The sequence below is a fragment of the Neofelis nebulosa genome, chromosome 8 (assembly GCF_028018385.1).
Source record: "Neofelis nebulosa isolate mNeoNeb1 chromosome 8, mNeoNeb1.pri, whole genome shotgun sequence".
NCBI lineage: Eukaryota > Metazoa > Chordata > Mammalia > Carnivora > Felidae > Neofelis > Neofelis nebulosa.
In genome coordinates this window covers 118,907,876-118,931,505 of record NC_080789.1, presented here as the reverse complement: position 1 = coordinate 118,931,505, position 23,630 = coordinate 118,907,876, and the positions used below count along the sequence as shown (strand labels likewise).

Genomic DNA, 23,630 nt, shown 5'->3' with positions numbered 1-23,630 from the left:
CAAACGTTGATGTACCAAGAACAAGCCCATCAAGCGCTTAGCTTTTGGTTTCTAAATACAGTTCTCAATTAAGAGGAAGCCAGGATTCTTAGAGAAAGACTGATTTTAATGGCTATACAAGATGAACATGGAACTTAATGTGCTCAAAAGGAAGGAAATGTTAAAAGAATAATGGTAACATGTCAAAAGAACACAGAAGCCAAATTGAAGGAATTCTCACTGAGCAAATCTGGGAAAATTTTAGCATCAAAATAATGATAATAATGACGGTAATGATGGTAACTCATTGAATAAAATAGAAATCCATTAATCCATACTTGCATACTTAGATATATAAATGAATGGAAAGAAGCAAAAGCTTTTCTTGCAGAAGAATAGCAACTAATAAATATAGAAGGGATAGTGAAATTTTTAAAATGATCACTTGGAAATCGTCATAGTAATAATTAATTCATACCAAAACTTCAATGGGTCCTAAACTAGTGTGTTAAATTTTGATTAGGAATAGGATATTTACATAGTCTCAAAAGATTTCATAAAGTACTTAATTACAAAAGAAAAAGAGACACTTTCAGGACAAAACATAAGCAGTTGATCAAAGTGAGTACAACTAGTAATGGAACAAGTGAAAATCACATACCGTCTGGTAGGATCGCAGTCATATACCATCAGTATCACTTCCATGATGTTCCTGCCAAAACTATAATTGTGAGGGAAAATCCAAATTCAGGAACATTCTGCAAAGTAACTGGCCTGACGTTAAAAAGTGTCAAGGTCATAAAATTCAAGCAAAGATTGAAGAACTCCAGATTGAAGGAGACTTAAGAGACATGACAGCTAAATCGCAACACATGGTCCTGGGCTGGATTCTTTTGTTGTGGGGATGGACATATTTGGGACAATTGATGAATCTTCAATAGGGAAAATAGATTAGATGGTAGAAATGTATCAGTGTTAACTTCCTGATCTTATTAGTTGTACAGTGGGTGTGTAGGGGAATGTCTTTGTAGCAATCACTAAACTGTTTGGGTGTGGAGGGGCATCATGTGGCCTACTTAACTCTTTTTTTTTTTTTTTTTTTTTTTAATTTTTTTTTCAACGTTTTTTTATTTATTTTTGGGACAGAGAGAGACAGAGCATGAACGGGGGAGGGGCAGAGAGAGAGGGAGACACAGAATCGGAAACAGGCTCCAGGCTCCGAGCCATCAGCCCAGAGCCTGACGCGGGGCTCGAACTCACGGACCGCGAGATCGTGACCTGGCTGAAGTCGGACGCTTAACCGACTGCGCCACCCAGGCGCCCCTACTTAACTCTTTAAATTTTTTTTTTTTCAACGTTTTTTTTTTTTTTATTTATTTTTGGGACAGAGAGAGAGACAGAGCATGAACGGGGGAGGGGCAGAGAGAGAGGGAGACACCGAGTCGGAAACAGGCTCCAGGCTCCGAGCCATCAGCCCAGAGCCTGACGCGGGGCTCGAACTCACGGACCGCGAGATCGTGACCTGGCTGAAGTCGGACGCTTAACCGACTGCGCCACCCAGGCGCCCCCCTACTTAACTCTTTAAATGGTTCAGGAGAAAAGTTTTTTTGAACTTCTCTTACCAACTTTTCTCTAGTGTTGAAATTATGCAAAAAACATTTTTAAACTATGGAATAGAGCTGGAGATTTAACATGGAAGTCTCGATGTTTATGTACGTGTGTGTGTGTATATACGTATATACATATATGTAAAGATATATATATGTAAAGATATATATATGTCTAAAGATATATATGTGTATGTATATAAATATGTGTGTTGGTAGTTGGATGTTATGAATCTTGAAAATTTGAGAGCTAGTGCTTTATAGAATGAAATAATATATGGGAAAAATAACTAGGGGGAAGAGCCATTTTTGAAAGTTGGCAGAGCTTTATAATTTTCATACATATACTAAAAATTAATATTTCATTCAGATGAAATGTATTATTTTAAAAAATTTAATGTTTGTTTATTTTTGAGAGAGAGAGAGCAGGGAGAGGCAGAGAAAGAGGGGGGCAGAGGATCCAAAGTAGACTCTGCACTGAGAGCAGAGAGCCCAGTGTGGGGCTCGAACTAACAAGCTGTGAGATCATGACCTGAGCTGAAGTTGATGCTTAACCAACTGAGCCACCCAGGCACCCCAGATAGAATTTATTTGAAAGAAAAGACACTTGTAATTCTTTTATTATCTATAACAGAACCATGAATAAATGGACTGTTTCCAGCTGAACCTGTAGGCTCAAGTATTCCAAACTAAACATTTTCCAAAGTTGAATTAAAGTGTTTTTTTTAAGTGTATTTATTTTGAGAGGGAGAGAGACAGCATGAGTTGGGGAGGGGCAGAGAGAGAGAGGGAGACAGAATCCCAAGCAGGCTCCACACTGTTAGCATAGAGCCCAGTGCAAGGCTCGAACTCATGAAACCATGAGATCATAAAACCAAAAGTCAGATGCTTAACTGACTGAGCCCTAATTAAAATTTTTTTAATGTTTGTTTAATTTTGAGGGGGGGGGGAGAGAGAGAGTGTGTGTACATGCAAGTGGAAGAGGGACAGAGAGAGGGGGACAGAGGATCCAAAGTGGGCTTCATGCCAACAGGAAAGAATCAATGTGGGGCTCAAACTCATGAACAGTGAGAGCATGACCTGAGCTGTTGTTGGACACTCAACCAACTGAACCACCCAAGCCCCTCAAAGTTGAATTAAGCTATTCAACATCATAGATTATGTTTGAACTAAGCTTTTCAACATTATAGATTACGTTGTATGTTTCAGTCAAGGGTCTTTTAGTTGTAAGGACAAGAAAACCAAACTAGCTTCAAAAAAGAGTAAGATACAAAAGGCAATCTCATAGATAGGAAGAACAGGGGGGACTGAAACCAACAGAAGAATGGAAGGCAAGAACCACAATCAGTTGCTGCCTCTTGCTATGTCACTGGAGAAACCAAATCTCTCCTTTCTGTTCTCTGTGGTTGTCTACAGACCAGCCTCTGGAGTTTTCATGTTGCCCATCAAGGCTATTTACTCAAATAGCAGCCTCAACCTTCTCAGCCTATATGACGTGTGGGTCCAGTGGGAATAGATAACCTACCTGGACTTTTAGCACCCCAAGTCAAAAGGAATTTGGAGTGGGAGAAGAAGCTCAGTTGGACAAGCTGGGTCAGATACCTTTCTTTGATCCTGTTAGCCATGACCAGGGAAAGAGTCTTAAGCAAGCCTGCCTGAACCTTTCCATTTTGCAAGTAACTGTGAATACAGAAAGATTTTCTTTTAAGAGCATTATGGAAAAGGAAGGACAAAGATATTTTCTAAATATACTAGACAATATGGTTTCTTATTGATGTGCACTGCCTTATATTCTGAGAGATGGTCAGAATTTTAATTATTTGTTGAAGTTAAATTACATGAAGTATAACCTAGAAATTCTATCATGAAGTCAAGAATGGATTTCAGAAAGGAGCACCTGGGTGGCTCAGTCAGTTAAGTGTCTGACTCTTGATTTTCGCTTAGGTCATCATCTTGTGGTTCATGAGTTCAAGCCCTACGTGGGACTCTGTCTTCCTCTCTCTCTGTCCCTCCCCCACTTGCTCTCTATGTCTCTCTAAAAATAAAAATAAACTTAAAAAAAAAGAATGGATTTCAGATGTTTTGAAAGAGCTTTTATTTGGTAATAGGGAAAACTTTATATCTAGAGATTTACCCAACACAAAGCAAACTAATTACCTTAATGCAGCTGTAGAAATTTTAGTAAAAGTACCAAGTCTGCCTTTCCATGGAATGATGAATTTAGGTCAGTCAAAGAGGACTTCCTTATATTTTTTTAAGAATCGCCTCTTTTCTCTCTCAGTTTTTCTTATTATAGAGTATGTGACTTGGACTAAAATTACATGGCCTTGTCTGCAGCTCTAATATTTGAATTCCTGAAAAGCTCCAAGCAAAAAGATTTTTGTTGGGGAGGAGGGCAGGGGAAGGGAGGAGACAGGGTAATGGGAGAGGTGATTGGGGATAAAAGGGAATGAAAAAATAAGAGATCAGTGATGATAATGCACCATAAATGAGGAATATTCTATATACAGTTGTCCCTTGAACAACACCGGTCCACTTATACATGGATTATTTTCAATACAGTACAGTACTGTGAATGTATTTTCTTTATGATTTTCTTAATAACATTTTCTTTTCTCTACCTTACTCTGTAGTATGAATACAGTATATAATATATATGATACACAAAATATGTGGTAATCAACCGTTTATGTTATTGGTAAATTTTCCAGTCAACAGCAGGCCCTTAGTAGTTAAGTTTTTGGAAAGTCAAAAGTATATGCATATTTTCAACTGTGGGGGTTGGGGGTTGGCACTCCTACGCCCCATGTTTAAGGGTCAACTGTACTCAACTCTCTATAACTGAGGTCCAGTATTATACATATACACACATGCAAGGTCATACATAATTAAATTACACAGATCTAGGTACATGGTTTTATGTTCAAAGCCAAGGAGAGTGCAGCAAGCAGTGTGGTCTTGATGTCTTTAGAGAAAGCACTGCATAATCTCCATTATAAGATATAAGCTGAGTATTAAAGGGAAAGATTTAGTGCCAGGTAGACTGGAGAGAGGACAGATTTCCAAAGGAAATCACATCAGTATGGATAGGAGTAGTGATTGCACAGAATCACTTACCTTGTGTCATCTTATAGACTCACTGAAAGCTAAAGCTGGAGGTAACCTTGAATGTCATTTGGTATATTAAGTACAAGAATGTCAGGAGATTTTTAATATTCCTATATGCAACACATAATGTGAATATGAATTTCCTGATGAGAAAGTATAAAGTTTTCACAAAACTAAATAATTTGTGACCCAAAAGTCATAATCATTGACTTATCCTAGTCTCCTGAATTAATAATGAGAAAACAAAAGCTTGGGCCCACTGTGAGATGGATCTGAACTGAACCTCATTGCTCACTTGACGTCTATTAGATCCCTATTCTGACTGGTGGAGCACAGTGATATTTGGGGTCTCCTGGAATAAGTGCCAGTTCAGAGGTGGCATCTAGCAATCCCAGAAAAGTCTGATTATTTCCTTTTCCCCAGTGCAAAATCACCCTAGTAAAAAGCCATTGGTCCCTTTGGGGAAGGCTCAGAGATTCTTAACAAAGTTTTGGTAGCGTACTGGGGTACTTTCTCAAGGGGCGACCTCCCCTTCATTCAAGGGATTCTGGGTCTACAAAACCAGCTCAAGTCTTGGGATTGATTGAGAAGCCATGACTGTCTGTTTTTGATGATTCAAGTTACACTTATGTTCACTTGACTTAGGACTATTTTGCTTACTCAGATTAATTTCATAGTCTTCCCATCTATTTCACTTTTGCTAACACTGATATCGACTAGGCAACACCGTAGGTCTCTGCAATGCAGAGTCTTCTGATTACTGCTTTGACTCTGCTGCCTGTTATGGTAACTGCCCATCTTACCCTTGGAGTTGAGGACTACCACTTGGCTCCTACCACTGTGTGATCCAATTCCTCTCAGTGTATTTAGCTTTCCTAATTCAGTGGCATCAATTCCCATTGTAACTTCTAGCCTGCAGAGAAGAGTGATAATAGAGCTCTCAAGGATTCTGGGACTGCCATCAAAAATGCATTTCTCACAGTTACATTGAAAGGCATGTCCTCTGGATGTTCCCATGTTGGGTGAGTAGGTCTTAAATGAAAAATCCTCTCCAGCATTTCAATCTTCCTAGGTCTTTGAATCTCTTCCTCTAGAGTAAACCAGTGTAGTTCTGGCATTTCAAGTTCATTTACTAGGGCAACTGTTTCACCCGTGTCTGAGCCAACCAATCAACCAGACTGGGTAAAGCCCCTTCTTTCCCAAGCTGCGATATTAAATGCAAAATCTCTGCATTGTGGGTATCTATCAACAAATTCAGCCTTATTCAAGTTTATGTTCCTTCCACCATTATCCCACACCCTTAATAATGGGATTCTAGGTTTGTTTTTCAGTAATCTAAGCTCTTCATCTACCAGAGAGAAGGGTTTCTTTTAGGGCAGACGTAGAAGCTTTCAGGTCGTTTGTGTAGCACTTGAAACTGGGAATTTGAATCCCTGAGCTCATTCTTTTTTTTCCCTTCATCTTGTCCAGCGATATTAACAGAAACCAGCCAATTTCATTCTATTCATTAGTTTGACAAAATGTTCAAAGATGTCACCCTGAACCATGCCTCTTACAAGTAATGTTTGATTAGAAGTATCCAATGCTGATATTTTGTGTACGTCTATTTGCCACATCATGCCATGGACTATCAGTGCTCTTTACTACTGGAAATAGAGCCATCAATGTCTTTAATCTAACTAGATTAGAAAGCCAATTCCAAAAACCCCAGAACCAAGTTAGAAAAATCATCTTTAAGATTCTGTTCCTTTAGAACCACTCTCAGTACCAAAATCTCTGTCAGAGTTCTCCAGAGAAACAGAATCAACAGGATATGATGGGTGGGGTGGGGGATGAAGAGGAGATTGACTTATTTTAAGGAAATGGTTCATATGACTCTGGAGGCTTGGTGATTCCAAAATCTAGGTGCTGGGGCTTAGTCAGCAGAGCATCAGACTTCAGCTCAGGTCATGATCTCATGGTTTGTGAGTTCGAGCCCCGCATCAGGCACTGTACTGACAGCTCAGAGCCTGGAGCCTGCTTCGGATTCTGTGTCCCTCTCTCACTCTGCCCCTCCCTCGCTCATGCTCTGTCTCTCTCAAGGATGAATAAAACATTAAAAAAATTGTTTTAAATAAAAAATAAAAACACAAAATCTAATGTTAAGCTGGCAGGCTGAAGACCCAGGGAAAAGTTACAGTTTAAGTCCAAGGTAGTCTGCTGGCAGAAGTCCTTCTTACCCAGTGAATGTCAGTCTTGGTTCTATTAAGGCCCTTCACTTATTGAATAAGGCTTATCCACAATGTGGAGGATAATCTGCTTCACTCACAGGTAATTACATCCAAAACACACTTTCACAGAAACATCCAGAATGATGTTTGACCAAATATGTGGATACCATGGCCAGATTAATCATTATACAATCTTAACTTCATCAATAGAATGAGGATATTAGATGGTGTAATAAATCTTATGGACTCTTCTTGTTGAAAAAATCTGTATTTTTATAATTTCAATTCTCATTCCTGCAGTATTGTTTTTAACAAAGACAACAACAAAATCTCATGCTTTTCCCTTTGCTCTCTTTAGATGTCAAGGATTTTGCTGTCTGGTTATAGCAAATCAAGTTTCCTGAAGTTGTCTGGTTTGTTGAAACCACATTGGAAGCCACATATTTAATGCTTCTTCTAACTTACCTAAGAGACCTCCTGACACAATTTTCTCCCTAGAAAGAGGACTTATGCAATAGGGGACAGAGTTGTTGTACAAACCATCAAGCAGCTCAGGAAACCTTGTTGGAAGGGCCTAAAATAAGCATGAGAATTTCAATATAATCAAAGCAAAGGGCTGAAGAATCATTAATGTATACCACCTTAATGTTCCTGTGGCTTTGACTTTCAGTGTATTATTGTCCTCTCTTCTAGTCTGTTTTCTTTTCAGCCCTGATCTCTCTCTCTGGCCTCCTGTTTCTTCCCGTATTCTCACTATCCCAACCTGTCTGGAATTTTCCACCTTTTAGCATCTTCTCCTTTGAGATGCTTACATAACTGTTTACTTTGGTGACTTATTCCATTATTCCCTCTCTGGACAAGATGATTTTCCTAATCGTCTTTACTTCCTAGGGCTCCCAAACTCATCATTTGGATTCCTGTTGCCTTTTAAAGTCATTTATGGCAATCGCTTTTAATGGAATTTTGCATTTTTCTACCTTCCTAGCCACTTTTCTTGTGAGAATTTATACCAAGTGAAAATGCCATTTGTCCTCAGGAAACTGACTCCAGCCAAAGTTTACTAACCTGAAAATGAACACAGACTTTATGACCATTAAGTTGTCTGCTAGCTCCAAAGCTGTTTGGTTGTGTTGGTAAAATGAAGTTGAAGTTTAGCAATTGCATAAATGTTTAACACACACATGGAGTTTGGTAAACACCTTCTTTGGTCACTCCTTCATAGTTGAGTTGTGTCTTGTTTTTAATGTAAAAATCATCTAATATTATCAGATACAAAGCTTCCTACTCTACCTAGTTGCATTGTCCCTTTTTCACTTATTTGAGCGCTTTTATTTTTCCTTCACATTCTGGACTAAATTTTTTTTCTTTCCACACAGTTTACAGTTTTACATTTCCTTAGTTCCATACAGGAACCAGCTGTAAAACATTATTTCTGCAGGATCCTAAAAGCCACTAAATGATAGATAAGTAAGACCTCAAGAGCATTGTAATTCATTACCCCTGCACTCCATACTCTAACCAGTGGTCCTTGAAGGGGGTGTCAATACCAGGGTGTTTGTAAGACATCATTGTAGTGCAGAAAAAAATATTCATATCTAATTATGAAATATTCATAGTACAGTTATTTAACCTCATTCTTTAAAATTATCTTCATTTACGTGTTTCACAATGCATATATTAACATAGTAATGGGTCACCTGGGTGGCTAGTCAGTTAAGCCTTCGACTTTGGCTCAGGTCATGATCTTGTAGCTTGTGAGTTTGAGCCCCATGTCTGACTCTGTGCTGACAGCTCAGAGCCTGGAGCCTGCTTTGGATTCTGTGTCTCCCTCTCTCTCTGTTTATCCCCTGCTCATACTCTGTCTCTCTCTCTCTCTCTCTCTCTCTCTCTCTCAAAAATAAATAAAGATTAAAAAAATTTAAAAACAGAAGTAAATATATAGAGAATAGTCTATCTATAGCTATATCTGTATCGATTGTGCTTGTTCAAAACTTACTTATTCTTTGGGATGTGTGAGTAAAGAGTTTGGAGGCCAAATATTTGTCCTAGAAAATATTTAATCTCATATTAATGTATACATGTAATATAAACTCACATTAATATGAAACCTAATGACTTTTAGGCTTTATAGACTCATTATTGACTATTACCCTTGTTAATTTGCTCCTTTATTTGTAAAATCATTTAGGCCTTGTATCAGTTAGAATTCCTTGGTTGTAAGCAATAGAAACTAACTCTGGCCAACTTAGGCAAAGATACTGACAACAACACTGATGGGCTTACAAAGTCAAGGGAGAAAGAAGCTGGGCCATCTGGTCTCCTAAGAATAGAACTTCACCTGGACCTAGTTTTAGAACCCTGCCATTGGTTGACTCTACTCTGGTTACCTCCTCCCTGAGTGTCCACTCTACTCAAGATTCACATTTCAAAAAAAAAAAAAAAATATTCACACTTCCAAGAAAAAAGAGTCTGAATGGAACTGCTTTGGGTCACATATAACACCCTAAAAAACTTTTTACCAGTATCCTTCCATGGAAAGTCCTTTCCAACCATCCAAGCTTATAAATTCAGACCGCAGGACATGACTACTTGCTAAAAAATGCCAACTCTAGTAATATAATCTTTTCTTTATATTCATGAAGAGGAAAAAAGATCTCATGATTAGTCTAAAATGTCACTCACCTGCCCTGAGCAAAACTTTTGATGTTTTTACTTGGTTGTGGGTTTTTTCCCTTTACATTTCAGTTAAATGACATTTGAATTTTTAAATGATCTTTATGAAGTTGAGACAAAAATGTTCACCAAAGATCAAGTATAATGTAAATTTAAATAAATAAATGAATAAATTATACCCTTAGAATAAATCTTAGTAAATTTAGAATCAATTTTAAATTGATTTTTTTTTCTTTTTGAGAGAGAGTGTGTGAGCAAGTGGGGGAGAGGGAGAGAGAGAATCTTAAGCAAGTCCCACACTCAGTGCCGAGCCTGATGTGGGGCTCAATCTCATGATTATGAGCCAAAATGAAGAGTTGAATGCTTAACCTCCTGAGCTACCCAAGCACCCTAAATTTATTTTTAAATCCGTTTGCTTTTCCCACTTATATAAATAAATTACGATACTCTGATACTATCATAAAATCCAAGTTTAGTCACTTCTACCTTTAATTCATAGAAGAAGACAATCTAAAATGTTTAGATTCAAATTTAATTTTTCTGGGGCGCCTGAGTGTCTCAGTCAGTTGAACATCCGACTTCGGCTCAGGTCATGATCTCACGGTTCATGGTTCGAGCCCCACATCAGGCTCTGTGCTGACAGCTCAGAGCCTGGAGCCTGTTTCAGATTCTGTGTCTGGCTCTCTCTCTGCCCCTCCCCCGCTCATGCTCTGTCTGTCTCCCTCTGTCAAAAATAAATACACATTAAAAAAATTTTTTTAAATAAATTTAATTTTTCTGAAGGTTCAAATGCTTGGAGTAGGGGTAGAAGTAGAAGGAGTATTTTGGAGAAATGTGCTCTTAAATGTTGATTCTCTTTCTTCAGATAGTCTGTGAGAAAATATTTAAGGGAGAATCTTCAAGCACAGATTAGATAATCTCCTTTGAATTTGAAAAAATTATTTAGTGAGGATATTTTTTTCTGTCACATAATTAACTTTTTCACAGACAAAATTTTTTTTAATTTATTTTTTAATGTTTATTTATTTTTGAGATAGACGGAGCACAAGTAGGAGAGGGACAGAGTGGGATACACAGAATCGGAAGCAGGATCCAGACTCTGAGCTGTCAGCACGGAGCCCGATGTGGGGCTTGAACCCATGAACTATGAGATCATCACCTGAGCTGAAGTCGAACACTTAGCCAACTGAGCCACCCAGGCGCCCCTTCACAGACAAAAGTGGAAGGGCATAGATGAAGATTCTGTGTGGGACAGGATTTATACAATGGTGGAATAGGTTAGGTCATTGTGAGATGCAATTCATGTGGAACCAAAACATACTGCCTACCCTCTGCCCAAGTATATTCCACCAATATTTAAGTATATTTCCCCCACTGAAATACCCATGTGGCTGAATATGGCCTTTGAATTTCATGATAAAAGTCAGATGTCATCTTGGAAGAATCAAATATATCCAAATATAAATCTTAATCAGTGCCTTTCTCCTAGTTGGCTTATAAATAGCCAGAGCCTAAAACAAATGTGACACCTAAGAGGTGCTTTTCAAAACAGGGAAATCAGGGAGTGGAGGCCCATGGTGTGGGGGTAACCCATCAATTTCAGAGCAGGTCAAGGGAAGAGCACTGGACAGCCTGCATGAGGAACGGGAGGGTGAAATGCAAGGAGAGACTTTGCTCCTAATTTTCTTAAGGGTTAATTATGATTATTTCTAACAGGTGTAATTAGTGGGATGCCATGACTGAAATACTTGGTTATGCCTCTTCACTGTAGTCCTTCCATCTGTAATCTCTATAAAGAAAAACAACTAATTCTATTCATGGTGTTGGATTAAATAGATGCCGTTAATTTGAAACTAGACAGGTGTGATTTGTCCAAAGTTGATCGTGTGATGGAAAATAATTTGATTCACATTCACAAGTAACCTACTATGTGCATACAACCATAGAAAAATTCTCAAATGCACCACAATTTGGTAATGGACAGAGGGAGGAGGAGGGAGGGAGGGAAGTGTACCGTTCAGATACAAATTACATGCCAAAATAAGTAATATAGACAGGTAGTTAAAAATGTAGAAGTTTAAAAAAAATTGAGGTTAGTATGATCAGGAGCAGATTAAATATCAGCATGCGGGAATAAAACTTGAAATGGGGCTTTAAGAATAGGGAGGTTTGGATATGAGAAATATAAAATAAGAGGATCATTCTAGACTTTGGCTATGACAAAATCCTGATGTAGGATACTTCAAATTTTTTTTTTAACGTTTATTTATTTTTGAGACAGAGAGAGACAGAGCATGAACGAGGGAGGGTCAGAGAGAGGGAGACACAGAATCCGAAAAAGGCTCCAGGCTCTGAGCTGTCAGCACAGAACCCAACGCGGGGCTCGAACTCACAGACCGTGAGATCATGACCTGAGCCGAAGTCGGATGTCCAACCGACTGAGCCACCCAGGCGCCCCTTGACGTAGTATACTTTAATGTGAAGTTCAAGTTCTGTGGCAGCTTTACGGGAACAGAATTTTAATATTAGTTTGTAAGCAAATTTGTTACAACTGGAGTCTCTTTGCATGAGTAATTAATGCAGGAATGTAAGTCTTGTTTCTTCCTTCCAGGTGTGTCTGCACAACTCACCAGCACTTGGCACCGTAGGAATACATCCGTGGGAACACCATTTTGGATGGCTCCTGAGGTCAGACAGTTTTGAGAGAGACAAATGTAGTAGTGAATCCTTTCCGGCTTTCCTTTTCATGCATGCACTGTTGCCCCATGTTTAGGAATGTACTAGAAGGAAACGTCAGTTGTGTCATTTTTATGAGAGATTTTTGTATGAGAAGGAACATGGGAGGTGCTCAATACGTGGGTGTGAATGAATGAATGAGTAAATGAAGGATTGAATGAATAAATCCAATGAGGTCAAGAGAAACTGCTTGCGGCCTTAATTTTCTGTTAAATTTACTTTTAGTTGCTCAGCATGTATCTATATTATTGATATTTAGATTTTGTTTTTAAACTAAGAAATATCATGAAAATCCCTAACCTTTGTTTAGTGTCAGATTTTTGCTTATTAACCTGTGTAACGGGTTCCTATATTGAGTTAGCCTGCCTGGGAGGGCCATGCTCTTCTTGGGTGACTCTTGGGAAGTGGTGAATAAACTGCCAAAATTGCTGAGGGAGAAAGTTTTCTAGAGTCCCATCTTCTCTCCAAAGCCCCTGTTAATGCCTTTAATCTTTTTAATTATGTTTATCAGTAAAGAAGACTTATGTTTGAAAACTCTCAGCCTCTGGGGAGGGTTCTGCTATTTATCTACCATTTTCTAGGGAGCGAAGGGAGAAGAAGCAGTTCAAATACTACATTAATATTGCAAAATTTTAGAACTAAGTGTGTTTGAGGATTAAATCTTTGTGTGCTGTTTCTATTTTAATACTAATTCAATTATTACTTGCAGAAAAGTAAAATGTAAATGTAAAACATACATTATCTTAAGAATCTTTTAAAAACTCCAATGGATTAAAAAACTCTTTTTTCTTTTTAATTTTTTAAAATATTTATTTACTTTTGAGAGAGAGAGAGCGTGCGAGCGAGCACGAGGGAGGAACAGAGAGAGAGCCTGAAGCAGGCTCCAGGCTCCGAGCTGTCAGCACAGAGCCTGATGCGGGGCTCAAACCCACAGACTGGTGTATCATGACCTGAGCGGACGTTGGACGCTTAACCGACTGAGCCACCCAAGTGCCCCTGAATTAAAAAACTTTTAAGCAAGGTGTACATCTTGGAATAAAAATAGCGTAATCATATAAACAAAACCAAAATTGAATTAAGGGATTCTCAAGTGAGAGTTTCTTCAGTTTGTTCTGATGTATTACTAGTGTTTTAAAAGCTCATGACAAAGTTTTAAAAATATATTGATAAAATATAGGGATAATATTAAACAGTGTATCTTATTTATGTATATTAATAATATAAATGCTATAATATGTAATAATTGTACTATTACTTATTAATATTAAATAATAGTGTAGCTTTATATTTTTCATATGTTATAGTAACAGACCATTGTTACATGTGTAAGTTTGCTTTTAGTGAAAAAGCAATTAAAAAAAAAAAACTTCTTTAAAGTCTTTTTTTGAGAGAGAGCATGAGTGGGGGAGGGACAGAGAGACAGGGAGACATGGAATCTGAAGGAGGCTCCAGGCTCTGAGCTGTTGGCAAGAGCCTGATGCAGCGCCCTAACCCATGAACTGCAAGATCATGACCTGAGCCAAAGTCAGACGCCCAGGCACCCTAGTAAAGAAAGCAATTTTGATTAGTGGATCTTGGAACAACTCTCACATATAAGTAAAAGAAAATATTTTGATCTATCTAAAATTCAATTATCAGAGTATTAAATGAGTTAATCATAAAATTGACACTCCTTAAATATGCAGTTACTAGACTATCATTTTACTGGTAGGTCATTATTTATTTTCAGTAAACGGGGTTTGAAAGTGCTTTCCTGCTTAACAAACCAATGGGTATTACATAAAAGGGAAAGATTCACTGCCGTCTTTTCAAGCTGTCATATAAATACATATATATTCCATATTTTGTGCATATTATATGTCTTTCTGTAATAAGCATTTTCTAACTTGTGAATAAGTGTCAGTATTTCAATAAATGTCCATTTATTTAGAACTGTTGAAGAGTATATTTTGAATAACCAGCTGTCTAGCTAATGAAGGCATCACATATATACCAGCTCTATGTTATTAATGACAAATCTCTTAGATTAGAAAATAGTAAGGTAAATAGTTTTAATATGTTCTCCATAATTAATGGCATAAATTTATTTCAGTGTTTTTACGGCCTCAGAGGCAAGATTGTTCAAGTCAATTATAAGTTGAAAAGTGAAACTCTTGATTTGACATTTAAAAAAAATTTTTTTTATGTTTATTTTTGAGAGACAGAGACAGGGCATGAGCAGGGGAGGGCAGAAAGAGAGGGAGAATCCGAATCAGGCTCCAGGCCCCAAGCTTTCAGCACAGAGCCAAATGTGGGGCTTGAATCTATGAACCATAAGATCATGACCTGAGCCAAAGTCAGACGCTTAACTGACTGAGGCACCCAGGCACCCCTTGATTTGATATTTTTAAATTAAATTCTAGATCAAAGGTAGCAGTTGTTGGGTACATAAAACCATCCTTTCCAAACTGAAATCCGTGTGTGTCAGGATGGAGGGCACAAGGGAAATAGTGACCATGATAGGTGAACATATACTTTTTACAAGCCATGACACTTTGCAGAGAGAAAGGGGATGATATTTATAATGACTCTAGGAAAGCAAGCATAAAACCAACAATGTCTTAGGCAAATTGGGGCATAAATTCACCCAAGCCTTTGGTGAGATATTCCAGGATCCCATGTAGCCATAAAATAATGAAAAAAATATGGTGGGGCAAAATACATTTTTATATTAAGGAAGTTGAAGATACACAATAGAACAGAAAATTCATATGAATGTGTTTTTTATTTTTAACAGCTTTATTAATATGAAGTTCACATACACATACCATATAATTAGCTTATTTGACATGTACAATTTGATTACTTTTAGGTGTATATTTACAGAGTTGTGCAACCATCATCAGAATCTAGTTTTAGAGCATTTTCTTTCCCTCTAGAAGAAATCCTTTACTCAGTAACAGTCACTCCCAAGCTCTCCTCCCAAGCGCTCCTACACTAGGCAACCACTAATCTGCTTTTTGTCTGTGGATTTGCTTATTGTGAACATTTCATGTAAATAGAGTCATACACTGTGTGGCCTTCATGTCTGGCTTCTTTCTTTTAGTGTTTACCCATGTTGTAGCATGTATCAATAGTCCATTCCTTTTGATGGCTGAATAATATTCCATTGTATGCATATACCATATTTTGTTTATCCATCACCAGTTGATGGACATTTGGGTTGTTTCCCCTTTGGGGCTATTATGACTAATACTGTGAATATTTGTCACATGAATTTTTAATATAATTTGGGGACTTTTATGCTTACTTTTGCTACAATGCTTGCTAAAGTCATAAACTTCACTTTTTTCCCCCCTATTTTCTACTAGGTGATTGCATGTGAACAGCAATTGGATACCACTTATGATGCCAGGTGTGACACATGGTCCCTGGGGATCACAGCCATCGAGCTAGGGGATGGAGATCCTCCACTGGCCGACCTGCATCCTATGAGAGCACTCTTCAAAATACCAAGGTCAGAGGATGAACATGGGGTACAGTATCTGTAGCCTGTCTTTCTTCCCCAAGCCAGTGGTGCTCATCATGGAAATATTCAACATATTTCAGCAACTTTGGAGCACAGTGGCCTGGAATATCATTCTGCCTATTCTGCGACACTGTATTTATTCAATGGTTTCATTTTCCTGGTCTAAGTAAGATCTTTCTCTTGACACTCAGTGTGTTTTCCTTTTTGGAGGATTTGATCTCAGAAAACAGCAGTTCCTTTCACTCTTGATCCACTCCCAAATTTGTCAGGAAGGCCCTGGGCCATAGTCAATGCAACAGTGATTTGCTTTGCTTTACTCTATCAATCCAGTAATTTTTTACTACTTGCTAAGATGTCTCTTTGGAAGTTTAAAATGATATTACTAATAAAATTATAAACAGATTTGACTGATAAAATAGTAATGATTTTGAACTTGTTAATATTTTGAACATATTAACATAGAACAGTAACTTTAGAATAATCTCTTTGGAGCCACGAAAGCACTTTCCTATCTACGTAGACCCCTCCCCTTCAGTGTGTATATTGACAAATTTTCCCCTTTTTATCGTATTACTAATTAAACACTATTTTATACATGTTTTGGCTAGTTCCTAGATATTGCCAAAACCTGATTTGAAAAGACTGCCTGTTTTTAATACAAATATGTTACCTTTTGAGGACTATCTTAAAGACTGTGCCTGGTACCATAATTCTAATGGAGTGCACACCCAGGGCCTGTGATGAAAGGGGTCTAGGGCAGGGTAGTAGGGTAGTATGTTAAATAGCTTGTTACCACTCTCCATTAAACAAATCTTGTCACCCTAGTGCCTATAGCATGAGAATCATATATGCAAAGCCCTGGGGCGCAGTTCTCCAGTCCTAAAGAAATAATGCCAATATGTCGTATTCATGTCTAAATGGGTCCATTTGGGACATTTGGCATGTATTTAAATTAGTAGAAGACCAAAGAATTCGAGTGTGTTTTTAATTTTATCTTTGACCTTCCTGTCTGATATACATGTTCTGAAATATAATGCCTTATCATCCTTTACGTAACAATGTGAATGTAAATCTCGGGTCTAACTTACTTGTAAAATATACTGCTTATTCGGTAAGAGGGGAAACAAGATTACAAAAAAGAACAGAAAACCGGCTCTCTGCCAAGTCTAAGCCATTTCATTAAATTTGAGGAAAACAGAAAAAAAAAAATCTATGTTTCCTAACTCCTACTGTCATTCAGTGTGTAAGAAGCACTGTACTTCCTGAGCCATTTTAATTATGGTTTAAACTACCAAGGTTGTTAGCCGGATGTTATTACTCTTGGTAATGACACCAGATGGAGGAGGAATGACACCACCATTCGTGTTTATTGCACCTGTGAGCAAGGTGCTTCTGGAAACTACATTCTCTTCCTTATTTCTCCTTACTTCTGCCAACATGTCAGAGTATATCTCTGACATGAAGTTCTTAGAATACTAACTGTAGAAATAATTGGGGGGGGGGGGGGGGGAAGGGATCTGAAAAGCTACCTTGTTCTGAGTGTTCTCAAATCATCGAAACTTTGTTATACTCAAAGCAAGCCAATAAATCTCTTAGAAAGGAAATTTTCAGGAGGACGAGAAGCAAAGCAAGACCATCAGAGAAAAGAATTACTTCTTTTAATGTGCAAATCAGCAGTCTTCAAATGGCCCTAAGAATTGTACAATGAGCCCTAGGCATGATCTAGGGTAGATGAGTGGCTGCACTTTTCTTTAATGAGCCTGTACAAACTGTACACTAATTTCATTATAAGCTATTTAAGGAGTAATGCAGAACTGAAGACAAAGTGTTTCCATTCTACTAATGAAAACAAAGAGCTGTTAGAATTAGCGTAAGGCAGTACTTCAGCAAGTTCAGCCATCATGGTTGATCAATGCTGCTTGATTACAGAGTTAGATCAGCCTCATTTCCAAGTGATGTGCCTTTGTATTCCTGAACAGGCCAAAAACGAAAAGATTTGTTTGGCCTAAAAATAAGAGAAACTAATAACAAAATCTTTTAAGTGGCATTCAGAGCTTTATAGCTAATCATATTTTCCAGTTCCTTACTTTTGTAACCTTGTTTCCAGAAGCAACAGAACAACTCCTAAAGGCATCCTATTAATGCCCCTCTCTGCCACAGTCTCCCTCATATTCTGAACAGCACACCTTTGAGGCTATCTCTCTGTACCCTGGATATTCCTCAGAGGCTTCTGCAGGACTCAGAGTTAAAAAAAAAAATCTCTAGTATTCATTGTTTGTTTCTATTCTGCCAAATTATTGATGTTTCCCCATAGGGCTCTCAGGTAAAAGCAGAAAGACTCCTTAAAAGAAAAAAATTTATCAGTTAGAAAAATTGGGTCATCTATTAAGTGCATTCAGAGAAACAAGCTGTCATTTTATATAAAGAATGATTAATAACTAATTATCTGTCTTTGAATTGGAAAATTGTGGCCCTGCTTGATGATGCCTGGCAGAACCTCTGACTGCAGTAACGCATTAGTCTGTCCAGCTCTGATTGTGCACTGACTGACCAACGTGCACAATCCAACCTTGGTTCTTATTTTTCTAGGAATCCACCCCCCCATCTAAGGCAGCCTGAGATATGGTCAGCAGAATTCAATGACTTCATTAGCAAGTGAGTAACAACAGAGTCTTTCTTTAAAAATTGTTTTCAACATTTTTTTTTTGAGAAAGAGAGATAGAGTGTGAGTGGGGGAGGAGCAGAGAGAGAGGGAGACACAGGATCAAACCAGACTCCAGGCTGAGCTGTCATCACAGTGCCCAATGTGGGGGCTCGAACTCAATGGACTGTATGATCATGACCTGAGTGGAAGTTGGATGCTTAACCCACTGAGCCACCCAGGTGCCCCAACAATAGAGTCTTAAAAAAAATGAGAGAGAGAGAGATACCATCTTGCTAGAACTTTGAAATGTGCCTTTTACAACCATTCCTCCATGCTTCTGAATCTCCTCTTTATGTCTTATCTATTGAATAGCCCCAGTAGTTTCTATTATTTTCTTCAAAACCAAAAACGTTTCTTCTGAATGTTCAGTGAATTCATTATTGCTCTAATAATGATCTTAGGGTCACGTTTCTTTGCTTAACCATAGCTATGCTCCTGAAGTTGCATTGTCCGTTTACACATCCTTCTGTCCACCTGCCTTTTGCAAGCTGTGCCCTTAGCATCTTCCACACACTCAACCCAACCATCATCTATGCAATCGGCTTTTTAACCTTTCATTTATCTGCACCTCTCATTCTTGTCACCATCAGGGAATTTTCATTGCAATCAATGAATCAGATAATTGTACAGGTAAAATGCTTATGTATTTGAAATTTAGCGAACATTATTTATTTGGAAATTCAGTTAACAGTTTTTTATTTTTTTATTTTTTATTTTTATTTTTTCCAATATATGAAATTTATTGTCAAATTGGTTTCCATACAACACCCAGTGCTCATCCCAAAAGGTGCCCTCCTCAATACCCATCCCCCACCCTCCCCTCCCTCCCACCCCCCATCAACCCTCAGTTTGTTCTCAGTTTTTAAGAGTCTCTTATGCTTTGGCTCTCTCCCACTCTAACCTCTTTTTTTTTTTTTTTCCTTCCCCTCCCCCATGGGTTTCTGTTAAGTTTCTCAGGATCCACATAAGAGTGAAACCATATGGTATCTGTCTTTCTCTGTATGGCTTATTTCACTTAGCATCACACTCTCCAGTTCCATCCACGTTGCTACAAAGGGCCATATTTCGTTCTTTCTCATTGCCATGTAGTACTCCATTGTGTATATAAACCACAATTTCTTGATCCATTCATCAGTTGATGGACATTTAGGCTCTTTCCATAATTTGGCTATTGTTGAGAGTGCTGCTATAAACACTGGGGTACAAGTGCCCCTATGCATCAGCACTCCTGTATCCCTTGGGTAAATTCCTAGCAGTGCTATTGCTGGGTCATAGGGGAGGTCTATTTTTAATTTTCTGAGGAACCTCCACACTGCTTTCCAGAGCGGCTGCACCAATTTGCATTCCCACCAACAGTGCAAGAGGGTTCCCGTTTCTCCACATCCTCGCCAGCATCTATAGTCTCCTGATTTGTTCATTTTGGCCACTCTGACTGGCGTGAGGTGATATCTGAGTGTGGTTTTGATTTGTATTTCCCTGATAAGGAGCGACATTGAACATCTTTTCATGTGCCTGTTGGCCATCCGGATGTCTTCTTTAGAGAAGTGTCTATTCATGTTTTCTGCCCATTTCTTCACTGGGTTATTTGTTTTTTGGGTATGGAGTTTGGTGAGCTCTTTATAGATTTTGGATACTAGCCCTTTGTCCGATATGTCATTTGCAAATATCTTTTCCCATTCTGTTGGTTGCCTTTTGGTTTTGTTGGTTGTTTCCTTTGCTGTGCAGAAGCTTTTTATCTTCAAAAGGTCCCAGTAATTCATTTTTGCTTTTAATTCCCTTGCCTTTGGGGATGTCAGTTAACAGTTTTTTAAATGTTTGTGTATCTTTGACACAGAGAGAGACAGAGTGTGAGTGGGGGAGGGGCAGAGAGAGAGGGAGACACAGAATGTGAGGCAGGCTCCAGGCTCTGAACAGTCAGCACAGAGCCTGATGCGGGACTCAAACTTATGAACTGCGAGGTCATGACCTGAGCCGAAGCTGGACGCTTAACTGACTGAGCCACCCAGTGCCCCTCAGTGAACATCTTTAATTTGACAAATATTTAACACAAGTGCAGCACCTTCGGACAGTTGACTTGAAGATATGAGTGAATGATTTCTACATATCTGCCCCACAAACCTGTTTTCACAGTCTTACTATGTTTTCACCATAAATTAATAATAATAATAGTAGTAGTAGTAACAGTAGTAATAATAAGGTAAGGGATGACGCAGTTTGTAATTCGAAGAGAGAGGACATTAAGAGTAGGTGTGTTACATCATCAACAATAATAGCCAAACTGTGGAGGGAGCCCAAGTGTCCAGCGACTGATGAATGGATAAAGAAAATGTGGTGTGTGTGTGTGCGCGCATACATATACACATACAACAAATATTACTCAGCCATGAAAATGAAATCTTGCCATTTGCAACAACATGGATGGAGCTAGAGTGTATTATGCTAAGAAAAATAAGTCAGTCAGAGAAAGACAAATCTTACATAATTCACTCATGTATGGAATCGAAGAAACAAAACAGATGAACATATGCCGGGGGAGAAAAAAAGAAAGAGGCAAACAAACCATGAAGACTCTTAAAGATAGAGAACAAACAGTGTTGACAGAGGGAGGTGGGCAGGGCACGGGCTAGATGGGTGATGGGTATTAAGGAGGGCACTTATGATGAGCCCTGGGTGTTGTATGTAAGTGATGAATCACTGAACTCTACTCCTGAAACCCATATTGCACTGTATGTTAACTAACTAGAATTTAAATAAAAATTTGAAAAGAAAAAATTAGGTGTGTCAGACAACACTCAGAAAATGTGGAAACGGCAAAGAAAGTAGAGGAACCAGTCATACTCACACATACTACAATCATTGGTTTTTCTACCAAGAATATCTGCTCGTTCCTGTAAAGACAAGAGGCTTAGATTTAAGGGTTGTGGAAAATCCAAGGATTGATAGTCCATTTTGTTCCCCAAATTTCACATAAGCCCTTATTATTGAGTATGCACCATACACTGCAGAATATTTAATAAACACATCTCTTGGGAGAATCGCTGGTAACATTGAAGGGTGCCCCATGTCTGGAGTCCTTTCGCATAGCTCCTTGAATGAACTTGTTGATTTTGACATGTTTCACACAATTTCACCTCTGAGAAACATTTCCTGATTTCCTCTAGGCAGCTAGTTAGTATTCTGTCCTGTGTGCTATCACTGTATTTTTTTCTTCTTCCCCTAGGAACATTGCCACTTTTATTTAACTGCCTCTTTAGATGCCTCTCTTCCCAGCTAGACAGTAAGTAACTGCAGGGCACTGAATATGCCATATTTGTCATTGTAATGCCAGTGTCCAGCAGAGTGCCTGGCACACATCAGCTATTTGAACATTTTTTAAATATTAAAAAAATTTTTTTAGAGAGAGAGTGTATAAGCTGGGAAGAGGCACAGAGGGGGAGATTCTTAAGCAGGCTCCACACTCAGGGAGGAGACCAATATGGAGCTCGATCCCACGACCCTGGAATGATGACCTGAGCCGAAATCAGAAGTTGGACACTTGGCTGACTGAATCACCCAGGCGCCCCTCACATCAGCTATTTGATACAGTTTTACTTGAATAAAATAATTTCATATGTGATTCTACTCAATACATTGAACAAGTGCTACAGATGTCAGAAATCGATGCATTCTGTTAATGAAACAAATGAAAATAAATGAAAACTAAGAGCACTTGTTCTTATTTTCGGACATCATCATCCTTATTCCTTAGCGTATTTTAGCATCCTTGGGAAATATGTTATTGCTTAAGCCCAGGAAAATAAATTGCTAAATTATCATACCAGGAGGAGTAACAGTACAGATTAGAAACACCACTGCCCAAGTCAAGGCATGGGTGTCTTCTTCTTCTTTCTTTTCCTGTATCCCAAGTGTCAGCCCAACTCTGACCAGTTGTCTTGCTCCTCTGAATCTCATGGTTGGAAGGATACTGGAAAGCATACAGCCCAAACCACACACAGAGCATAAATCCTTCTTGAACATGTACACTGAGTGGCCATCCATCAGTATGTAACCATGTCCAATAAAGGTAATCATACTTCCCAGTGCAGCCCATTCTGTCTGAGAAGCCTTCCTGTTGGAAAGTTCTTCCTTATAGTAACCTGAAATCTGTTTCTCTTTTAATTTTTTTAAATGTTTTATTTATTTTTGAGAGAAAGAGAGAGAGCGCGAGCACACACGTGCGAGTGGGGGTGGGGCAGAGAGAGAAGAGGACAGAGGATCTGAACTAGGCTCTGTGCTCACAGCAGAGAGCCTCATGCGGGATTTGAACTCACAAACGTGAGCTCATGACCTGAGCCAAAGACGCTTAACCAACTGAACCACCCAGGTGCCCCTGTTTCTTTCTTAATTCCATGAATCGATCCCAGGTTCTTTGTCACTTTTGACCACTGAAAACTGGTCTAATCCCACTTTCAAATATTTGAAGACACCTGTCATGGCTGATTAGATGTCCCCTTTGTTCAAATGTCCCTTTCGTGATGCTACTTCAGGTGTTCTCACTACCTTTATCCTTTCTCATCCCGTTGAACCTCATCCTTTTTCATCCCGTTGAACCTACCAAGAGGTGCAGTGTGCCTTAGTAAATCTGCTTCATATACAGCTCTCCAAAAACATCTGGTGTGGAATTTAAACATCTTCAACACATTAGCCTTCTCAAGTAGGTTAACAGCTTGATTACATAGAAAGAAATAGATCAGTTGAGAAGCCTTTAAAAGCATTGTGGGAGGGAAAAGGAAAAGTTTGTTTTAATTTTAGATAACCATTCAAACTGTAATGGCTTCAGTGCTTCCTTCTTTAGCTCCTGGCTTGTAAAGGAGACTTTGCAGTAGAGACCACATTTAATGACCTCTATGCCAGCGTGCTTGCTGGAGCACTAGGGAGGAGTGTTTAGTCGGAAGTTGGTATCACTATAGTGTCATCGCTCACGGATGTGTGCACTTTTGTAAACATGCATTCTTCATATTGCAGTTTGACTTTTTTTTTTTGAGGTCTGCTTTGCAGGATGAACATTTGAGAGGAGCCTCGTCCTCTTGTGTTATGATAGTCCTTAGCAAGATGAATAATAATGC

The 23,630-nt window shown here is 38.6% G+C and overlaps 1 protein-coding gene across 7 annotated transcripts in view; it reads left to right on the top strand.

The window, feature by feature from the left end:
- MYO3A (myosin IIIA) overlaps positions 1-23,630 on the top strand; it is a 254,494-nt gene that overhangs the window by 51,353 nt on the left and 179,511 nt on the right. For all 7 annotated transcript variants that reach the window (XM_058681663.1, XM_058681668.1, XM_058681665.1 and 4 more), the window contains exons 6-8: positions 12,189-12,265; positions 15,664-15,809; positions 18,411-18,476. In XM_058681663.1, the coding sequence (XP_058537646.1) occupies positions 12,189-12,265; positions 15,664-15,809; positions 18,411-18,476 (289 nt within the window). The remainder of the gene's footprint in view (positions 1-12,188; positions 12,266-15,663; positions 15,810-18,410; positions 18,477-23,630) is intronic.